General features: G+C 37.6%; 1 protein-coding gene across 7 annotated transcripts in view; it reads left to right on the top strand.

Annotated features, from left to right (window-relative positions):
- TBC1D19 (TBC1 domain family member 19) overlaps positions 1 to 22900 on the top strand; it is a 140786-nt gene that overhangs the window by 90185 nt on the left and 27701 nt on the right. For all 7 annotated transcript variants that reach the window (XM_023638269.2, XM_001917550.6, XM_023638270.2 and 4 more), the window contains 2 exons: positions 14522 to 14606; positions 17062 to 17106. In XM_023638269.2, coding sequence (XP_023494037.1) covers positions 14522 to 14606; positions 17062 to 17106 — 130 coding nt within the window. The remainder of the gene's footprint in view (positions 1 to 14521; positions 14607 to 17061; positions 17107 to 22900) is intronic.

Below are 22900 nucleotides of genomic sequence, written 5' to 3'. Positions count from 1 at the left end.
AAGAAGGCCTAGATGTCAGACTTGACAAAGACTTCAAAGCAGCCGTTGTAAATATGTTCAAAAAACTGTATGAAACCATGCTTAAAGAAGTCAAGGAAGGTATGATGACAATGTCTCATCAAATAGAGATCCATAAAGAGGCAGAAATTATTTAAAAAGTACCAAGTGGAAATTCTGGAGTTGAAATTTACAATAACTGAAATGAAAAATTCACTGGAGGGACTCAGTAGACTTGAACAGGGAAAAACAATCAGTGGCCGTGAAGATGGATCAGTAGACATTATGCCATCCGAAGAACAGAGGGAAAAGAACGGAGATAAATGAATAGAGCCTCAGAGAAGCATAGGACACTATTATGCTCACCTACATATGTATAATGGAAGTACCAGAAGGAGAAAAGAAGAAAAAGGACCAGAAAACTATTTGAAGAAATAATGTCTGAAAACTTCCCAAATTTGACAAAAACCTTTTATCTACATACTCAAGAAACCCTGTGAATTCCAACTAGGATACATAGACACCCAAACCCAGATACGTCTAGTCAAACTATCCAAAGACAAAGGCAATGAAAGAATCTCAGAATCTTCAAGAGAAAAGTGATTTGTCACACACAGGGATCCTCAATAAGATTAAGAGGTGACTTTCTCATCAGAAACCATGGAGGCCAGAAGGTGGTGAGAGAATATAATCAAAGTGCTGAAGTAAATATTGAATAGTATCTTTTTCCTTCATTTAACTCGTGTTCCAGTAGTTCTCTCCTCAAATGTCTTTGTAGCCTTGGGCAATTCACGATACCTCCATGGGCCTTCATAGCCCTATCATTAAAATGAGGTTTGGATTAGCCTGTCTTGAGGACTCCGTTATGATTACATTAAGCCTTTAAAAAACTGCTATTTGACACAAGGCAAAGCAGTTCGTTTTCTTGCATAAACGTATTGATTACAGATTCTGGTGTGGTTTTTTAAACCCAGATTTTAAAATTCTTTTTTCTCAAGAGTTATTAGTTTCTTGATTCTGTCTGTTGAGATTTTCATAATTTCATATGTAAGAAAATTCTATTGGTCTTGTCCCAAAGACAGAATAATTTTATTTGTGTTAATCTGTGGGTCTTTATTACATTTCTTTACTACAGCTAAAAAGTGAATTAGTCTTCTTATTCGTCTCTCTTGCCTAATACTGGCCACCTTTAGTCCATTTTGCACACTGAAGTCAGAGTGGTCTTTTTTTATTTGCTATTTTAACCACTTACATTTTAACATGGTTTGTTATATAATAATACACAATTGAAACAGGCTCCTGTAGCCAAAGATGGGACAATTTGAACATCAAAAAGTATAATGTCTTCTTCCAAACACATCAAATACGTTAAAATCCATGAGTTCATTAATGAGATCTTTAAATAAAAGCTCATTGGTCATTTTTGGAATTTGCTAGAGCACTAACTTATTATTCTGAAAATTGGTAAATAAAGGAAAACATCAAGCAGATATCCTATACCATCTTGCTTTTCCCATACAAATTGTTTTCTAGGATAACCAAATAGTTGCTGAAGGAAATTTCATATTGTTCCCCCATCCTTATTGATATATAATTGACATACAATATTGTGTAAGTTTAAGGTATATAATATGTTGATTTGATACATTTATATATCACAAAATGATTACCACCATAGCATTAGCTAACACCTCCATCCCATCACATAATTACCATTTCTTTTTTGTGGTGAGAACATTTAAGATCAACATTCTAGTATATGATACAGTATTATTAGCTATAATCCTCATACTTTACATTAGATCCCCAGACCTTGTTAATCTTTTAACTGGAAGTTCGCACCCTTTGACCAAGATCTGCCCATTTCCACCACCCTTCAACCCTTGGTAACCGCCACTCTACTCTCTGTTTCTCTGAGTCTGGCTTACATATAAGTGATATCACACACTATTTGTCTTTCTCTGTCTGATTTATTTGACTTAGCATAATGCTCTCAAGTTTCATCCAAGTTGTCGCAAACGGCAGGATTTCCTTTTTTCTCATGGCTGAATAATATTCCATTGTATGTATGTATATTCCATTATATGTATATATTCCATAATAATATTCCATTATACATGTATATATATATACATACCACATCTTTATCCATTCATCCATTGATGGACACTTACCTTGTTTCCATATCTTGGTTATTGTGAATAATGCTGCAATGAACATGGGAGTGCGGATATCTCTATGAAATCCTGATCTCAGTTCCTTTGGATATATACCCACCAATGGAATTGCTGGATCATGACTTGGCCTACCCCTCCAGCCTCAGCATTCACCTCTGCTCTCCTCTGACACTCTGGCACTATATATTCCAACTACCTTAATCTTTCAATCCTGAAGTTCACTATACTCATTTCTACCTTAGGGCCATCAGACTTGCAGTTCCTTTGATGTAAAAGACTGTTACTCTCTCCTTTTCTGCTTGTAAATTTCCATATTTATTTCGGCTCTTAGCTAAAATATCACTTACTCAGATACATCATCCCTGGCCTACTTTCTACTTTCTAACACAAACAGCAAGGTGATGGCCATCTAAAATGTGCTTGTAAACTACTATGTAGTACTTTCCATGCTTTTTATTTATAGTATTCATTATAGTTTATTTGATTATTTTGTAATTGTCTCTGCCATCTAAATTTCATAAGTGTTTTGGTCTTCATTGTTAATTCTAGTGCATAGCATACTGAATAAAAATTTATCTTAACGTCATATACTTTTTTCCATTGATAGGGTTTTTTTTTTTTACTGAGAAGGAAGCTTTCTTCTTTTATCTGAAAGCTTAATATAGGAATTATTGGCTGACTAAAGTTTTACTGTCGTATGAAGCTCTAGATTTCCTTCAGTGAAGAGTTTGGGTCTAGATATGATGGATCCTTTTTATGAACTGACTCCTCAGGGAAACAGATTAGTTAATGTTGCACAGTATTAAACATAAAACAAATGAAACCAAATAAACTCAATATCTACTGCTTGGCAAAATTTAACTAGTTAAATTTTTTTGTTCTTTTTATGCTAATAACTATTTTGATCTTTAACATGAAACTGTTATAACACTAAACATGTGAATACATAAAATATAATATTAACCAAAGGCCAATAATGGCATGATTTATGGTGTGTTGGCTACTCTACTTCAGTGCATGGAGCGTTAATTTGACAATTTCATCCCCATTGGTGACTGGAGAGAAGAGCATTGTCAAATTTGAAGTTACAACTACAAAGGCTCTTTGGTGGTGGTAAAAGGGACTTGTCAGGTAACAAATCTGCCTCATTTGGTGAACAGGGTCGGTGAGGGTATCATTTTAGATGAGAGCAGTAACACGTTCTCCAAAGAGTGCCAGAATTAACCCTTGAGGGTATATTCATTTTTGCCTGTCCCACATAAACTTGGAAAACTTAAAAGTGACTAAGTCTGACAAACAGAATTATTTGCAAACAATGGCTGCATTCTCTGAGAAAAAGCAGAATAATCATCAGTAAATATTTATTGATCTTTATATGTAAATGATACGACCTTTCATGGGCTTATATTCTAGCAAAGGAGGCAAGACATGAAGGTAAAAAAATGTTTTGAAATTGTTTTAAAGTGTTTATGTATAGCATTGGATGTTAAATTCATGTCACAGACAATAAGTACTATAGGAGCTTTAACTTTCATTTTTCATTTTTGTCAATATTTTAGTCCAAATTATATTATTTTTAGGTTTCACATAACTTTTTCAGTCACAGATCTCATGGCCTCTGCTGCTTTTAGTACTTTGGAAATGACACTAAATAAGCTTTAATGTGGGTCTTTATTCCTATAACATAAATAAAAGGATAATTACAGTACCTCTGTCTTTGGAAATTATGCAGAACTAAATTTTTCTCATGTGGATACTACTAAGAAAACACTTTCCATGATCATACCTTTTAATTGTTTACTTTACATTTAGTCTGAATTATTAAAGTTAATTTTAAGTAATATATGTAATTGTATGCATTAAAATCAATATTCTGTTATCAGAAATTGAGTTCTGATTTTCTCTGGGAAAAAAAATTTATTCATATATGTGCACACATGTTATGTGTGTATATGTGTGTGTGTGTGAGATAAGACAAAAGAAAGCCTTTTCTTATCATTAATTACAGGCTTTCCTTTGGCAGAGCTGCCTAGCAACACAGCTGTTCTATGGGAAAATTCTTGGTGATAATGGAGTGAATTTAATGTTCTCGGCCACACGCTGGGTCATAACCCATTTATTGGGTTTTGTGACTAGACTACAAAATTAGAAGGTGTGTGGCATGCTATGTCTATATATAGATGAGAAAACCTCCAGTAATCCCTCTTTAAGGAAAATCTGGGCCTGTGTTACAAGGATACACAGGCACTGCTCCCGGGTGACTCATGTTGGTAACCTAAATTTTATAGGCAACAGTAATGAATATTATCGAAATAATGTTTGAGTAAGAAGTCAATTTTTTAATAATCCAAAGTTTAGTTTTTATCTTGCATGAAATTCTTAAAAATACTTAGTGATGTTGAAAGTTTTACGTTATGTCAGAGTTTTAAAATGTGTTTAAACAGAAGACACCCTTTATTCCATGGAAGTAAATTGCATAGTTTGACAATATCATTTTTGGGTTCCAGTACTTAATGGTATCATGACAACCTACAAGAGTTAACTTATTGTCCAAAGAGTATAAAATATCCATAGGGAAGAATTCCTATTTAGTAAAGTGAAGAAGTGGAATTTATTCTTTCTGTTGTGCAACAAATCGTCTATCATGTGCTTGGTTTATCTAGCATATGCTCAGTAGCAGTACTGACATATTAAAGTATGCCATAGTAACTGATATTTTAATGCCATTGCATGGGTTTAAGAAAGGCCCAGATGCAGTCAGATATCCTTTATTCACATATCCATTTAGTCAAAGTATTCAGAGTCTGTTCTGATACTGGCACTGTTTTAGGTGCTGCACAAGAAGATGTTTATTAAGCTCACATTTGATTGGAAAATGAGGAGAAAAGCAAATAGATAGTTATAATACAATTTGATAAAGGCTCTGATAGAGGTTTATATAATGTTCCATGCAAATACAATTAAAAGGGAAATAAATTCTGGGAGTAGTACAGTTTTAGCACTAGCTTCAGAATAGAAATGCTATAAGAAATGTCTGGTTCTTAAAGGCAAGGAATTAGGAAGAGAATGGGAAAAACAAAAATAGACATGAACCTTGTGCATGCTGTGATTGGTGAGGAGAGACTAGCTTAGCATAGCAGTGAACAGCTCCAGCAGTTCAGGTTAGAGTTAATGAGCACCTGATACAGAGCAAAGTCTGTGTGAATAGATAAGAGAGAACAAATGTGAAAGACATGTTAGTTCCATGACCTATCGTTATAATCACTTCCTCTTGAATACTTGTTCAGCTCCCTTGCCCTTCTTTTGCTTTCTAATAGTAATTACTTGATAAAACCTTAACTCTAGTTAAATACAATTCTCCACCAATTATGTGGCTGCAGTGTGCATTTGAACACAGCTGGAGAAAAACATGCAGCCATGATTAGTGGTTTTACTTTAAATTCATGACTGCTAACCTCAAGAGAGTCAGCCATTCCTCTTCATTTCCCTAGTCCAATCATTCATCCATTCTCCTAGATGGCTTTTCACACCTCCTCTTTCTTCAGACCTCCACCTCTTCTCTCTCAGCTGATGACTTAGAGTCCTGTTTCTGAAAAAAAAAGCTCTGCGAAAAGAAGCCGCACATACTCTCAGCACCACGTGTAATCCACCTACCTGCGTCTGCACCTGTATACTCAGCTTTCACTTCCTGTTATTATGGGTAAACTGGCCTTGCTTTTATTTATGATAAATCCAATCCCTCCATTTGGACACTAAAACTCATCTCCCCTTGGTACTCAAAGGCAGTGCAATTGCTGGGTTTTCCATTGTCAATTTTTCCATCTCTATTGGATCACTCCTCTCAGTATACAAATAGGCTGTCATTCCTCTCATCTGGAAAGCAAAGCAAAATAAACAAAAATATTTCTTAATCCCATATCCCTTCTAGCTACTGCCCCATTCCTCTGTTCCCTTATTCAGCAAAACTGTTTTAAAAATCTGTGGATATTGTTTCTAATTCCTATCCTCCTAGTCTTTCTTGAACCCTCCTTAATCAGACTTTTTTTGCCCAACTGCTCCACTACCGTCACAAGTGACGTCGTATTGCTGAATCCAATGGTCAGTTCCCACTTCTCATCCTACTTTATCTGTTTGGTCATTCGGTTAATCCTGCCTTCTCCTTTATTTTCTTTACTTGGCTTCTAAGATATCATGCTTTCTGGTTTCCTTCTATCTTACTAGCTGGCATTCTCATTCGTCTTTGCTGTTTCTCCTCATCTCCTTGTCCTACCCTAGAGTACCCCAAAGACAAGTCCTTAGACCTCTTTTTTCTTTTCCTGCCCTTGCCATTGGTGATCTCATCTATTCTCGTGGCTTTAAATACCTCTTATACACTGACAAATCTCAATTTTATATCTTTTTCTAGACCTCTCCCTTCGAACATCTTATTGCTCAGGCTCATTTCCTGACCACTTTTAGGTACCTATTTAAAATAGCAAAATTCTCCCAATATATACATGTGCATGTGCACATGCATTATTCCTGTGTCTGCATTATTTTTCTCCATAGCACTTAACCCCATATGACATATGATATATTTTGCTTTTTTTCCCCCTTATCTCCCTTTACAAAAACATAAACACTATGAGGACAGGGATTTGGGGGTTTTTTTTGTTGATAGCTGTATTCTCAATGCCTAGAACAATGCCTGCCACACAGTGGGTGTTCAATAAAGACTTGTGGGAAGGAGGGAAGGTAGGAGGGAGGGAAAGAAGGAAGGAGTTACCAAAGGTGGAATAAGGGAGGATTTTGGAGACTGGCTAAATATGCAGGTTGAGAGAGATGGAAGAATCAAGAATGACTGAGTTTTTAGGCTTTGGATAGTTACAAGCACGATGATACGGGAATTAAGATTAGAAACACAGGAAGGATATATAGGTTGGAAGTCAGAGGGACAGAGAAAGGAAGGATTTTAAAAGTTTATTTTTCTCCATAAGAATGTGGTGAGAAGATGAGAGCCCATGCCTAAGCAAGAAACTAGACTGGAGAAAAGGTTTTGGTTTTTTATTTTTCTCCCAGTATTCTCTAATCATTGCAGGTGTGATCATCAGCACTATCTTTGTCGTTTATTTATGGAGAGCTTTAGGTGCCAGGATCTGCTCTAGACGCTTCCTGGGTTTTATATCTAAGTCTTACAACAAGCTGTATGGTAGCCTTATTCCCATTTTACAGATGAAGAAGCAGAGGCTCAGAGCCCCAGCTCAGACAGCTGCCAGAACTCCAGGCCAGTCTGTCCAATTTTCAAGCCCTGTAAGCCACATTGCCCTTTAATTTATGGAAATTTAAATCAGGGCAGAGTGTTTCCAAAAGTCATTCTTAAAAATTTATCATTTGAAATTCTCCAAATTGCTTTGGATAAAAATGCAAGAGCACCACAAATGAAAAAGTTGTGTAATAGTTGAAGTTAAAGTGATTGTCCAATTGATAGCCATCATTTCTTACATACTTTTTATTAATAACTAATTTATTTCTCAGAAACATTCACCATAAATATATTTTCAAGAGACTAAAGAAGGCTATAGGCCCAAGTAAATCTTTTGCAGCTATATGCAGACAGTTTAGGTATAATTCTGCTGTATAAACCATAATTTAGACTTACACATCCAATTTCTTACAGTTCTTCTAAATAAAGTAAGTCACTACCATGTATAACCTCATCTTCATAAAGATCAATTTTTTACTTAGTAAGTAATCAAAGTTAAATTTTCTAGTTAATTGATTGAAATTGTCATCTTCATATAATCATAACATTTTCTAGCAAATTTACAGTTGGACTATCGCTTCCTTCTGGATACAAAATTGGAGTGTCGGAAGTTAAAACAACAACTCAGGTTAGAGTAGGAGTTGGCAGCTCTTTGCTTGCATGCTGGAGTGGCATCCTAGTACATAATGTCTGACATACCACCTCTGGCATTGTCACCTTACAGTCACCAATGTTCTCTTTAGAGCAGTCTCAGATAGCTTGTCTTCTCTAGGGCAACAGGGACTCGAGGAGCACAGAGCTTGTCCTAACATGACTGTGTTCCCATTAGCCTACTACGGGAAAGTAAGTACAAACATTTCTTTAGGAATTGTTTCCCCTCTAGGCAATCATAGAAAGATATTTGCAAGTATATTTTTCTTTTGCATCATTTTTCTTTAATTGTATTAGTTTATTAGTAGTTGTATTCATTTATTATTTTATTAGTTGTATTACTTTATTAGTTATTTAATTGTATTAGTTTGTTATTGCTGCTATAACAAAGTACCACAAATTTAGTGGCTTAAAACAAGAAATATATATTCTCCTACAGTCTGAAGATCAGAAGTCTGAAATGGGTTTCAGTGGGCTATATCAAAGTGCTGTCAAGGCTGTGTTCCTTCTGGAGGCTCTGGAGTAGAATACGTCACCTTCCTTTTCCAGCTTCCAGAATACACCTGCATTCCTTGGCTCGTGTTTCCTTTCTTCATCTTCAAAGCCAGCAGATGACATTTTCAAATCTCTATCTGACTCTGACCTCTCTCTTTCATTTATAAGGATTCTTGTGATTACATTGGACCTAACAAGATAACCTAAAATAATCTCCTCATCTAAAGATCTTCAACTGAATCACATCTGTAAAATTCCTTGTCGTGTAAGGTGGCATGTCCGCAGGTCCCAGGGATTGAGATGTGGGCATCTTTAGGGGCCGTTATTCTCCCACCACAGTGGTACAGGAAGGTTTGACAAGAGAAGAGTTAATAGTATTTACTCATCGGATAACACTTTATAGATTGAGAATTTTTTAGAACCTAATGATTTTACTCAATTATTGACAAATATTCATCACATTTATAGGTCTAAAAATAAAAATATGATTATGATCATTTCACCATATATACAAATATCAAATCATCATATTGTACACCTGAAACTAATATAATGTTATATGTCAATTATATCTCAATTAAAAAATGGTATGAGGGGCTGGCCCAGGGGGGTAGTGGTTATGTTTGTGCACTCCACTTCAGTGACCTGGAGTTCACAAGTTCAGATCCTGGTCACAGACCTAGTACCTCTTGTCAAGCCACACTGTGGCAGCATCCCACATAAAACAGAAGAAGATTGGCACAAATGTTGGTTCAGCAACAGTCTTCCTCAAGCAAATATAGGGGGATTGACAACAGATGTTAGCTCAGAGCCAATCTTCCTCACACACACACACACAAAATATATATGATTATATCAATAGATGGCCAAAACATATTTGAGACTGTATTTAATAACATCTATTTTTTTGTTGTTGAGGTTGTGATAGTTTACAACATTGTGAAATTTCAGTTTTACATTATTATTTGTCAGTCATCTTATAGGTGTGCCCCTTCACCCTTTGTGCCCACACCCCACCTCCTTTCCCCCTGGTAAACACTGAATAGTTCTCTTTGTCCATATGTTTGTTTGTCTTCCACATATGAGTGAAATCACACAGTGTTTGTCTTTCTCTGTCTGGCTTATTTCGCTTAACATAACACCCTCAAGGTCCATCCATGTTGTTGTGACTGGGACAATTTTGTCATTTTTTGTAGCTGAGTAGTATTCCATTTTATATATATACCACATGTTCTTTAACCAGTCATCAGTCAATAGGCACTTAGGTTGCTTCCACGTCTTGACTATTGTGAATAGTGCTGCAGTGAACATAGGGGTGTATAAGTCTCTTTGAATTGCTGATTTCAAGTTCTTTGGATAAATACCCAGTAGTGGGATGGCTGGGTCATATGGTATTTCTATTTTAGTTGTTTGAGAAATCTCCATACTGTTTTCCATAGTGGTTGAAACAGTTTGCATTCCCACCAGCAGGGTATGAGGGTTCCCTTTTCTCCACGACCTCTCCAACATTTGTTATTTTCTGTCTTGGTTATTATAGCCATTTTAACTGGTGTAAGATGATATTTTAGTGTAGTTTTGATTTATGTTTCCCTGACATCAGTAATGTTGAGCATCTTTTCATGTGCCCATTGGCCATCTGTATATCTTCTTTAGAGAAATGTCTGTTCATATCATCTGCCCATTTTTTGATTGGGTTGTTTGATTTTTTGTTGTTGAGTCGTATGAGTTCTTTATATCGTATGGAGATTAACCCTTTGCCAGATATATGATTTGCAAATATTTTTTTCCCAGTTGGTGGATTGTCAACATCTATTTTTTTAAATTGTGGTAAAAAAAACCCATAAAATTTACTATCTTAACTATTTTTAAGTGTACAGCTCAGTAGTGTTAAGCATATTCTCATTGTTATGAAACCTAACGTGCTTTTTTTGCACTAACTGTGCACTAGAATGGAAGTATATTTTTTGACATATACATAATATTTTTGTGAAATCAACATTTGCCCTCTTAATGTAGATTAATGTTAATTAATGTTGAACTACTAGAGATATTCCCACTAAAACAAGCAAAGAATATGAGTCATTTTGGAATTTCTAGCCAATGAATAAGATAAGAAAAATAAGAGTTATAGATATCAGAAAGGATACAAAATTATTGTCAAGTATAGGTAAATAAAAATTCAAGGGAATTAACTGAAAACCATTAGAACTAATAAGATAATTCAGTTAAATGCCTGTTTACCAAATAAAGTATTAAAATCATCTACTCTTTTAAATTTGAGAAATAATCATTTAGAATATATAATGGAAAATTAATAGCCAGGCAACATAAGGGATTGAGCTTACCGATATAGCCCCCTTTCTACTACAAACATAAAGAAATGCTAAATAAAAGATAAAAAAATGTGAATACATAGCCAAATATTCGTCACAGTTTTCAATGCACATACCCTTTGACTGGGCGATTCTATTTCTATATATTTGTCCTACAGAGATATTCATATATGTGTGAAATTACACAGTAAAAGGCTAATTATTTTGGCATTGTCAGAAATAGGATAGAGTGAAAATTATTTAAATGTTTGTATGTAGGGAACTAACCCATTAAATAAATTTTAGTGTATACCCACAATGAAATACGACGTAGTCCTTAAAATGAAGCAGTTCTATATAAACCAGCAGTATATTCAGATATACTGGTATGAAAAGATCTCTAAAGTACATTATTAAGTTAAAAAAAAAAATCAGATACTGAACATGGTGTATGGTGTCCTACCATTTGAGCTGAAACTGCTATTGTCAGGGTCACCAATAACTAAATCCAATGACCACGGCTCAATCCTCCCCTTAACTGATCTCTCAACAGCATATGACCTAGTTGTGCCCTTTCTTCAATTGCTTTTAAGACACCACACTGTGGTTCTTCTCTTACTTTACTGGTCACCAGAGGCAAATTCAGCATTTTGAGAACCTAAAACTTATACAATTTTGGAGGGCCTCTTTAAGAAAGACAATATAATATTACAAACACAAAATCAGTTAAATACAAAATCAAAAACATGTATAATTGTTGAGAATAAGGAGAAAAATCATAACAAGTTATTAGAACCATAAGAAATTCAGGTCCCTTTTTTCTGAGACCCTATTAGGCAGTTTCCTAGAAATGCATATATGGAAATGCTTTCTGATTACAACCTGACTTCTTCTCATTACTTACAATACACCATCTCCCAGAAGTTCTCAGCACTCAGAGGGACCCATGCTAATGAGGGGTCCTAAAGGCCCTTCATTAGCATCATGGGAAATCAGCCTCTCTGGGTTACTCCTCAGTCTCCATGACTGGTTTGTTCTCTTCTGCCTAATATCTTAATGTTAGAGTGTCACAGGTCTCAGTTCTTGGTCTTCTTTTCTCCAGTTACCCTCACCCACATGGTGATTTCACCAAGGTCACCTATCTTATGGCTTTCATTACCATCTGTACGTTGATAATTTCCAAATTTGTATCTTCAGTCCAAACGTTTCTCTCGTACTCCAGACTATTATCTCCAACTGCCTATTCAACATCTCCATTTAGATAATTTGCAGATATCTCAAACTTAGTATATTGAAAACTGAGCCCCTGATCTCACTCTCAGAATTCTTCCACTCAGCTTTCCCTGTCTCAGTTGATGGTAACTCCATCTTTTCACTTATTCAGAATCAAGTGCCCTTCCACTTGGCATCATTCTTGATTCCTAGCTTTCTTTCACACACACCATCCAATCAGTTAGTAAAATCCTCTTGGCCCTACCTTTACATTATTTTTATAATTTGACCGTTTTCCCCACTTTCACTATGTTGCAAGATGAGTTCCCAGGGAAGCAGACTCAGATGGAGATCAGTATGCCAAAGATTTATTAGGAAGTGCTCTTTGGATCAACACCTGTAGAAGGGCAGTGAATGAAGCACGATTGAGCAGAGGGAGAAGTCTAGCTGCAATTCGTTGTAAGTGGAAGTTAATGCTGCAGAGAGATCTGAAGATGGGATGAACCCTCAGACCTGTCCTGAGATGGGGGGACAAGAGGGTTGGACCTTTAAGTCATGCATCAGTCATCATTGAATGTGGGCCGTTCCAGAAAAAGGGCGTGATCCTTGAACAAAACAGCTCTCTTCAGCAGACGCCTTCCCTGAAAGGAGCTGACTGCTGAGGGCAGCACTACCAACATCTGTAATAAGTCCTTTATTCCTGAAGAGGGATCCGGGTGGCACATCCCAGTGCCCACCACACACTGCTACCTGGTCCAAGCCACTATCAAGTCTCCTAAAGGGTCTCCCTGCTTCTGCCCTTGCCCCTCATGGCCAATTCTCTTCACAGTGGCTAGAATGATCCTTATAAAATATAAGGGATATTATTTTGCTCCTGTGCTGAAAACCCTGCAGTGGCTCTCATTTCACTCCCAATAAAAGCCAGTGTCCTGACAATGGCCTGCAATGCCTTGCATAATTTGGCCTCTCTTTACCTCTCTCATATCTCTTCCCACTCTTCTGCTCCAGCCACGCTTGTTTTCATGCTGTTCCTCCATCAGGCATACTCCTGCTTTAGCACCTTTGCATTTGTTGGTTCTTCTGCCTGGAATGCTCTTCCCCCCAGATATCTATATATGTTAACTTTTTCAAGTCCTTTTAGGTCTTTGATTAGATGTTTCCTTCTTGGTGCAGCCTACCTTGACCACTGTCTTTAAAATGGCAACCACTCTTCCCTGTTTCCTCTTTACTTTTATTCCCATAGCACTTACAACATAATATACTATATAATGTAACTATTTATAATGTTTGCTGTTTATTACCCCCTGCTATAATTAAGCTCCGCAAGGGAGGTTTTTGTTTGTTTGTCTGCTGCTGCTGCTAGTCCAGCCCTGATTTCGTGCCCCTCTTCTGTTTACTGGGCTTCTGCCTTTTCCTGTCATTCTCAAATTCTTTTCTCAGTAACTTTTTTTTTTGGTGAGGAAGATTGGCCCTGAGCTAACATTTGTTGCCAATCTTCCTCTTTTTGCTCAAGGAAGATTGTTACTGAGCTAAACTCTGTGCCAGTCTTCCTCTATTTTGTATGTAGGATGCCACCACAGCATGGCTTGACAAGCAGTGTGTAGGTCCATGACCGGAATCCAAACCTGCAAACCCCAGGCAGCAAAAGCAGAGGGTGTGAACTTAACCACTATGCAACCAGGCTCGCCCTCAGTAACATCTTTTGAATGCCAGGTCTTCTAATAGCAGGACTCAGATTTCCTGTCACTAATCACCTTTCCAGGGATTGGCTCCCTGCCTCCAAATTCCAGGCAAGTGTCAGCAATCCACTTCCTCCTAATGGACATCCTTGATTCTGACTTTCTGCCCTACCTATCCATCTCCAGGAAGTGTTGCCACACTTTACCTGCTGGTCAGTACAACTAGCTTCTAACCTGTAATGGGTTGCTGCTTATTCTACTGCTGCTCCCATCCCTTCTAGATACCACGAATTGCCTTCCCTCGCACCCGGACATGAGCATTGGCTCAGTGCGGCATCCCAGCAATGAGTCTAGTTCCAGTTTCTGGCACTTCCCATATTGCTCTATGCCACTGTAGTTACCCAGGGCCACTCCTATACATTTCTCATCTTGTTCAATTTCTCCAAGCTGTTTCTCTTTTCCATATAGAAAGAACAATAAAAGAGTCAGCTGGTAGTTAGTAACTTGCATTTTCTGCTGTTGTTCGAAGTTTAGGTGGCCACCAGTGAGAAATCTTTGGATGAACGTTGGCCATCACACTTGGCATCCACTGTGATACTCACCATAGGTGTACCAATAGAGAGCACTCTACCCACTGAGAGGCGCAGCATTGAACTTGAAAGATTCTACACCAGTGCCTCCCAAGCAGGAAATCGCATTGAAGTATCTGTCATAAAATGGTGCTTAATTGTTTCTTTTTTCCAATGTTATACGCAGGTATTACTTTGTTTTTCCCGGGATACATCTGTGTTGGGTCACTTTGCGTACAACAGTGCTTCACCACCGAAATCATACATAAGAGGTAAAATTTTAGTAGCAAAGGAAGTATTCTTTAAGACTTACATAATCATCCCAAGGCTGTTATATTTTATAGCATATATTGGTGTCATCAAATATTTTATTGTAGGGGCCGGCCCTGAGGCCGAGTAGTTAAGTTCCCGCGCTCCGCTTCAGTGGCCCAGGATTTCACTGGTTCAGATTCTGGGTGCTGACATGGCACCACTCATCAGGCCATGCTGAGGCGGCATCCCACATGCCACAACCAGAAGGACCCACGATGAAAATATACAACTATGTACTGGGGGGATTTGGGGAGAAAAAAGCAGGAAAAAAAAAGATTGGTAACAGTTGTTAGCTCAGGTGCCAATCTTTAAAAAAAAAAAGAGGAAGATTGGCAACACATGTTAGCTCAGGGCCAATCTTCCTCACACGCAAAAACATTTTATTGTAAATTAATATGATTTCTCTCAGATTATTGTAACCATCCCTTCACTACCACTTCAGTCAGTCCCCAGGCAGTCTATCACAAATTGCAGGAAAGTGATTCCCAAAAGCAGCTAAGTTTAAAGTTACCTTTTTCATCTCTTCTATTTGCTCTCTCCTCTTTTGCTGTTTTTGTCATATCTCTTGACTTTTAATTTCCCTTCTATGAGTTTATCACATGAATTGGCTTTTTCTACTTTTTTTTACTTTCTATGTTCCTTCTCTCAAAATTTTCTGCCACACTTAAAATTTCCATAATTTATATGCTTTTAGTTCTCTAATTTCTATTTCAATGCTTTCTTCTCTCCTTTATCAGTAGCTGCCTACAAGATATCACTATTTCAGTATCCTGCTGTCACCTGACAACTGACCTAATTTCAGCTGGACGCCTTTCCTAGTTTCTCCTTTGTATTAAGTGGTGAACATCCAACACTGAAAGCTTACAACCCATTGTGTATGGTTGTTCTGCTGTTCCCATAAGGAAACCTTCTCATATATCTCCTAAGTCTAACTTTCTGCCCCATTGCTCCAACCCCAGCCCTAGGACAGGCTTACATTACCTGGTGCTGGGTTCAGGCTCCCCCGAACATGGGAGTTCTCTCGGTTCCATTTCTTCTAAATTGAACTTAGAGAAACCTTTTGTTTGCTTGTTTGTTTCTTTAATATCATCTTCTGAAAAACGGATTATGCAACTTAATTGTGGAATGGGCTCACATCTAAACTCAGCTGGAATTTTAAGGCAGCCTCCACCAGTTGGTCCTGTCTTAACCTAGTTAAATTTGATTCCCTGATCTTTCCACATTACCCTGTATTCATTCTAGCCTCCATGTAGTCCCACATATGGGAAGATTCCCAATCCTGTTCCCTAAAACTCATAGGTCCTTCAGGAACGAGCCTAATCTCACCATGTTCACCAATCTGTCATCAATTTCCCTCTCCTCTTAACCTCTAAAACAATTAAAGCCTGTGGCAGAAAGTTTAGCAAACATATCCTAATGTTTCATGTTTTATGTGGATTATAAGCCACATGGTTGAGGGACCATATCTTATATTTATTCTGTTTGCCTCTTGGCCCCTATCCCAATACTGAGTTCCTAGCAGGTATTCGCTCGCATCCATCATCCATCTATCATCTATTTTTCATTATTCCATTCTCTCCTTAGACGCAAGATCAGTGCTTGTTGTCTCCACCCTAACCTAAACTGCTCATACTTCTTATTCTTCATTTCCTCTCTGCCACTATCCCCAACAAGAACAAAAAAGATAAAGTATTTTAATTAAAAATCTTACCTTAAAGCAATAGACTTTTTATTGAGATTTTTTTATTGAGACTTTTCAATAGACTCAAAGGTGTTAGAAAAACTGTCAAGCTGAAAGCTACCTAAAGGTATTCAGTGGAAGTGGGTAAAATTCAGAACCTTAAAAGTTTTGAGGAAAAGCTATTTTTAGAAATTCCTTTAAACGTTTGATATGGTGAATATATTTTAATTTTCTGAGATGATTCTGATTTCAAATATTTAGCCTCATTCTCGGAGCATATGAACTATTTTGGGATTCAGAAAATATAGTTAAAGGCATTTAATTTTTAACTTTTCAGCCCTTTCCATAAAAATATGAACTAATGAGGCATTGCAGAGCCTTGCTTTAATGAATAGATTAGACTGGTTTATAATTAGCAAAACAATTCTATGCTTGTAAATAGATACTTCTCTTCTTAAGTTCTTAAGGGTCTTGAAGACATTTGTTCTTTTAATTATTTTGTATCACTTGTCTTGTACTTAAGTTTATATTATTGACTTTGATGAAAGGGTTTGCTAATATCAAAAGATTTGCTGACGTATTTTCAAATTAATTCCATATCATGAAATGAGATGAAATTGTACTATAGCAATTTTTAAAATTGCGTCAATTATTAATGCATTCACAAAATTAGTTAATTTTTAAAGTTTTGTTTATTTAATCATCCTGAAACCCTCTATGGTTTTCTCTTATAGGAAAACTAGGACTAGAGGAATATGCTGTCTTTTATCCACCAAATGGTAAGAGTAATGCTATTGCTTCCTCTAGTGGGAAATAGGAAAATTACAACTTCTGCAATAGGAATTTGACTTTCTCATTCTCTATCTTTAAGTGGATAATAATTTATTGTCTAAAATAAACCTTCTATAGAATACCTGTTTTAGTTAACTTTTCCATGTTTGTGATAGGTTTGTGCTAAACTGTGCATACCCTCTCTAGTTTTCCTTGAGAGCAATAGTAATATTTGTGAGAAAGCTAAGTAGACTTAGGTATCTAAGTACAGGGCGCTTAGTTTTCCTTTGAAGGACACTAACTTGTCCATCCCGGACTTTCCTTTTGGCTTTATTGGAGCAGTGCTCTAATCATTTGAGTGGATTGCCTTGTGTTACACCTTATTGTTCTCATTGAAATTTGACAAGTGTAATATTTATGAAACAAAAAGATTATGAAGAAATATATCACCAAAATAATCTATTTTTATAATATAAAGTGATCAAATATATAATGACTTTGTTAGATATTAAATATTCCTTTGAGACTACTAATTTTTCAGATATGCTTCTTGGAAAAGCAATTTGTAGCAGTCTTATGATGATAATATTAAGCTACATCCTGAAGAAGTTATTTTACCCAAGCAGAGTTAAGAACATGGGCTTTGTAACACAGCAGATCTGGGTGCAGATCCCGGTTCTGCCAGCTCACCCTATGATCTTGTGTAAGTTACATGACTGCCGAATTTCAGATTCATCATATACAGCATATGGATAATAGATTAAGTGAGATACAATGTGTAAAATAGCATAGTGCCTGATACATAGTGAGTGCTCAACATATGCAGCTGTTACAAGTCTGTTTAGCTTCTCTGTTGACCACCCCATCTGAAACTCAGACTTGGCTTTCATGGCGCTGTTCTCTCCCTGCACCTCTCAGTGTGGCGTCCCAGGGTTTTTCATGGACCATCCACCTCTGCCCTTCTGTAAGCACCTGTGCTCTCCAGTGTCTCACCCACCCTTGTTCTGCTGCTCTTCTTTTCACACATTTTCCTGGGGCTTTCCCTCTGCTTTCTTGCTTCTATTTGTTAATTACTCTAAAATTCATGTGTTCAATTCTGACCTCTACAATAATTAATTCAAAGTTAACATATCTCAACCTGAACTCGTTAATATATCTTTCTATGCCTACTATTCAAAAGAGAAAAAAAACAAATTTAAAAACAAAAAAAACCCCTCCTATTTCTCTGTCAGTTAACTGTACTCTCATCTACCCAGTAATTCAAGGCCTAAAACCTCATAGTCATCCTTGATTCCTCTCAGTCTGTACCCCTCCGCCATCTAATAAGTCACCAGAGCTGTCTAATTTTTATCTCCAAAATATATCTGGAACCCCTCTCTTCCACACCATAGTTGCTGCCTTGCCCTCATTCAGGCTTTGCTATCTCTGTGCTGTTAATTGCAGCAGATGCATAACTGGTTTCTCTTCTTCCAGTCTTTTCTAGCTTTGCTCTATCTTTCACAATGCTGTCTGCATTATGCATCTAAAAGGAAAATTTGAAAATTGTCATTTTTCTCCTTAAAGTTTTCTTAATGGCTCCCCATCTCTTTACAAGTACTTCCAAGCCTCTTGTCGTGGCATACGAGGACCTCTCTTGACTCTGGCCCCTATTCAGTCTAATGTCCAGCTTCGTTTCTCACCATTTCCCATGTCACTTTTTTTTAAATCACAGCAATATCAAACTCTTAATTCTTCACACACACACACCCTCCACACCTGCATACTCTCACAAAAGCACTATGCTTCTTCCTCCCTCATGACCTCTCCTGTTCCCATACTTGGAATAGCCCATTCAACCTTCCTTCACTTGGCCGTCCCCAAGGCTCAGTTCAGGCAGGAGTCTCTTCAGGAAGCCTTCCCTGAATCCCCACGGTAGGTTAAGGGTGCTTTCTCTAGGCTCGCATAGCACTCAGTGTGAAAATCTTTGGTCTCTCTTATTACATTATCTTGACGTTGTTTCTTTATGCCTCATCTCTCCTCTAGATTGCAAGCTTCTTGAAATTCAGGATCATATCACTCATTTTTCTTCCTCTGGTATCTAGCACATAGAAGGAGCTTAATGAGTATTTATTTGAACTAAATTAGAAGCTTTATAATTTTAACATTTGTATATAACCTTTGTTACACCTATCTCCCCCAGAATCTTAATTTTTTGATAACTTTTTATATTTCTCTAAGAATCAGAAAATAATAAAATACCTCTGAAGAACCAAAGGAGATGTCCATGGAGTCAAATTCCTTCTCTTTATTCATGGGAGAGCTTTTCCAACTTAGTTTAGAACATATTAGCTTTTACTTAACACACATCTCTAACAAACTTGGTTTACTGGTTTTTATGCCCTCTGTAAAAACAGATGCATGGAAAGAGGCTGATGGAGACAGGAAGAATGACTAACAACAAGTGAAAATCAGACAGCTCACAAAGGAAATAGAAAAACTATAAAACAACATATAAAAGCACTCTAGCAAACCAATGCCAGACCATTTTATGTAAAAGCCAGTAATCCTATAACATTTAAAAAGGTATCACTGGGTTATAGCATATGATAATAATTTAAGACTTTTGTAATGAGCTCAAAGCACCAAGAGAAAAGTATTGCTATGATAATAATAATAACAGTAATCACAGCAGCAGCAGCAGCTAACATTTTCCAAACAGTACCATACACTAGGCAGTGTGCTAAGTACATTACATGTATTAGTTCATTCAATCCTTACGAGAACCTTCTGAGGCAGGCACTAATATTATCCCTATTTATAGATAAAGAAGCTGAAGCACAGAGTGTTAACTTGCCCAGCGTAAGTGGCAAAGCCAGGCTGTGAACCCCAGCTCTTTGACTTCAGAAGCAATGTTCTTAATCACCATGCCCTACTGCCTCAGGAAATGTTATGGGGGCCCACACAGAGGGGTTTGCCTGCACCTCACTGACTTACTCTCTGTCCCTGACCAGGCAGGTCCTTACAAGGGGGCAGAGAGGTTTGCACACTCAACAACCCCCCAGCCTGTGATCACCTTTCCTAGGATGGAAATAACAGGTGATAGTGGCATCAGACACTACTTTCTCACCTCATTTACGGCCTTGTCAATGGACAGACTTTCTCTGGTAGATTCATTAAACCACTGGTAAGCAAAATTCCTGAGCTGACAGAAACTCCTGACAGGAATTTCGTAAGCTTTTCTTGTTTTTATTCCTATTCAACATGTATAAGTTGTCTTTATTCATTTAATAAATACTTACGGGGCCAGCCTGGTGGCATAGTGGTTGGGTTCACATGCTCTGCTTCAGCGGCCCAGGGTTGGCAGTTTTGGATCCCGGGCACAGACCTAGCACCACTCATCAAACCATGCTGTGGCAGCATCCCACATAAAATAGAGGAGGATTGGCACAGATGGCTCAGCAACAATCTTCCTCAAGCAAAAAGAGGAAGATTGACAACAGATGTTAGTTCAGGGCCAATCTTCCTCACAAAAAATAAATAAATAAATACTTATTTAGCCCTGCTCTGGCTCCGTCTTCTAAGTGAATAATCCACAGTACACAACACACATGAAGTACCTGCTGCCAAGGACCTTACATTCTAGTGAGGGAGACATCCAATGAACAAGTAAATAAATAGGCAATGAAAACAATTTCAGAGAGTGATGAAGGGAACAATGAAAGGGAACGAAGTTAATAGCTAGTAGATGGGGGGGGGAAGGCATGGCCATTTTAGATAAGGTGGTCAGGAAAGGTGCCTCTGAGGAGGCAGAGTGTGAACAGAGACCAGAAGATGCAGAGTGAGCCATGCAAAGAAATAAGAGAAGCATTCCGGGGGAATACGCAGCATGTTTAAAGGCGTAAGAAAAGAACACACTTGAAGGTTTGAAGAACAACAAGATGGCCAGTGTGACTGGTGACAGTGAGCAAAACAGAAACTTGTACAAGGTGAGGTAGGAGAGGTGGACAGGGACCAGCTCAGGTAGGGAGACAATTGATTCAAAGTCTTGTCTTTAAATCAATTTAACGTAAGTCCAATATCTGGCCTTCCTCAGGGACAGTTTCTATTAATTTCCTGTTTTCCTGTGAATGGACTATACTTTCTTATTTCTTTGTATCCTTACTAATGTTTTTGTTGATAACTGGATATCTTGAATATTATAATGTAGTAACACTGGAAATCGGATTCTCTCCCCTCCCCAGAATTTTTTGTTGTTGCTTGATTTGGGCTGTAGTTGTTTGTTTAGTGACTTTCTAAACTATTTTTGTAAAGATTGTCTGCTTTGTATTGAGTGCCCACCGAAATCTGTGTTCCATTAGCTTACTGGTTAGCTAGTGATTTGACAGAGATTTCCTTAAATGTCTGAAACAAACAAACAAAATTCTCCCAGTCTTTGCAGATTGGCTGTGTGTTGGAGTACTCCTTCAAGGCTTAGCCAGGCCATTTACGGCTCTACCTTAGCCTTCACTTCCTGCTTGCACAGAGCCCAGAGTCAGGCAGAAGTGAAAGTTTAAGGTCTACTCAGGTCTTTTCTAGATCCCCCTGAATACACAGGAGCTTTTCAAAGCTTTTATCCCTTCATGTGTCTCCCTCCCCAGCCTCTTCCTTAACAGGCTTTTCAGTCTGTCTGCTGCTTGCCCCACTGTTATCCCTTGCTGCCCCAGGTGGCTGAGGCTAGTATATTTACATTTAAATGCTTTTGATGAATGCCTCCTGACCCACCACTGCAGCCCAATTCCTCAGACTAGACAGGTCAAAATACACAACCGATCTTTTTGATTCAAGATCCATATTGTCCCCTCTGGCCCCAGCAAGCTGCACCAGGAATGTGAGCAGCTGTCTTCATAGCTGCCTCCCGGCTGGAGAGTGGAGGATGATAGGCAGATAAATTAAAACACTACAATACTCTCTTTACAAAATTCAGCAACTGCTTTCTTCATTAAGCATTTCCTTGGTTGTTGCAAGTTTTGTATTAGATTCCAGAGTTCAAAATACTGATTCTAACAGTTCTAGCCAGCTTAACCTTTACTTTAGTGGAGGGATGGAGTTTTTGGAGTTCCCTACTCCACTCTTCTCACTGACATCTCTTCTCCAATTCCTGATTTATATTTTTAAAAGGTCATCCTGACTACTGTATAGAATAAAAGTGTCACTTGGATGTAAGCTCCAAGAGAACAAAGACCTTAATAGTTTTGACGATCAACATATCTAGCATCTAGAATCACGCATGGCATTAAGTTGCTGTTCAGTAAACATTGAGTGAGTGAGGGAATGAATGTAGAAGAATATAGAGGAGCAAGAATAGAAACAAGGAGATGAGACTTACAGGAAAAATACACATAGATCTGACTCAGACAAACAAACATCATAATTTCCTAATACCCTTTGTTTCCTACGAGACAAGAGAAAATAATTAATTGCTAGTGAACATTAGGTAGAGGAGTTTCAGGACTCTAGAGCAGTGGTTCTCAACGAAGGGCAACTCCCCTCCACCCCTTCAAGGAGCATTTGGCAATGTCTGAAAATTTGGTTGTCACAGCCAGTGACTGGGGTACCACCAGTATCTCATAGGTAGGAGCCAGGGATACTGCTAAACATCCTATAGTGCACAGGCGAGCCTCTTACAACAAAGATTAGAAAAGGCTTTTGGAAGAAATAATGAAAATATGTTGTTTGAGATCTGCTTGTAAGTGTCAGCTTGATAAATAGCAATGTACTTTGTCATCTGTATTAATTAAATAAATTTAAAACATCTCATAATCCAAAGTTAATTTGATGTGTAAC

Source organism: Equus caballus, chromosome 3, assembly GCF_041296265.1.
Source record: "Equus caballus isolate H_3958 breed thoroughbred chromosome 3, TB-T2T, whole genome shotgun sequence".
Lineage (NCBI taxonomy): Eukaryota > Metazoa > Chordata > Mammalia > Perissodactyla > Equidae > Equus > Equus caballus.
This window is presented reverse-complemented; position numbering and strand designations above follow the sequence as displayed.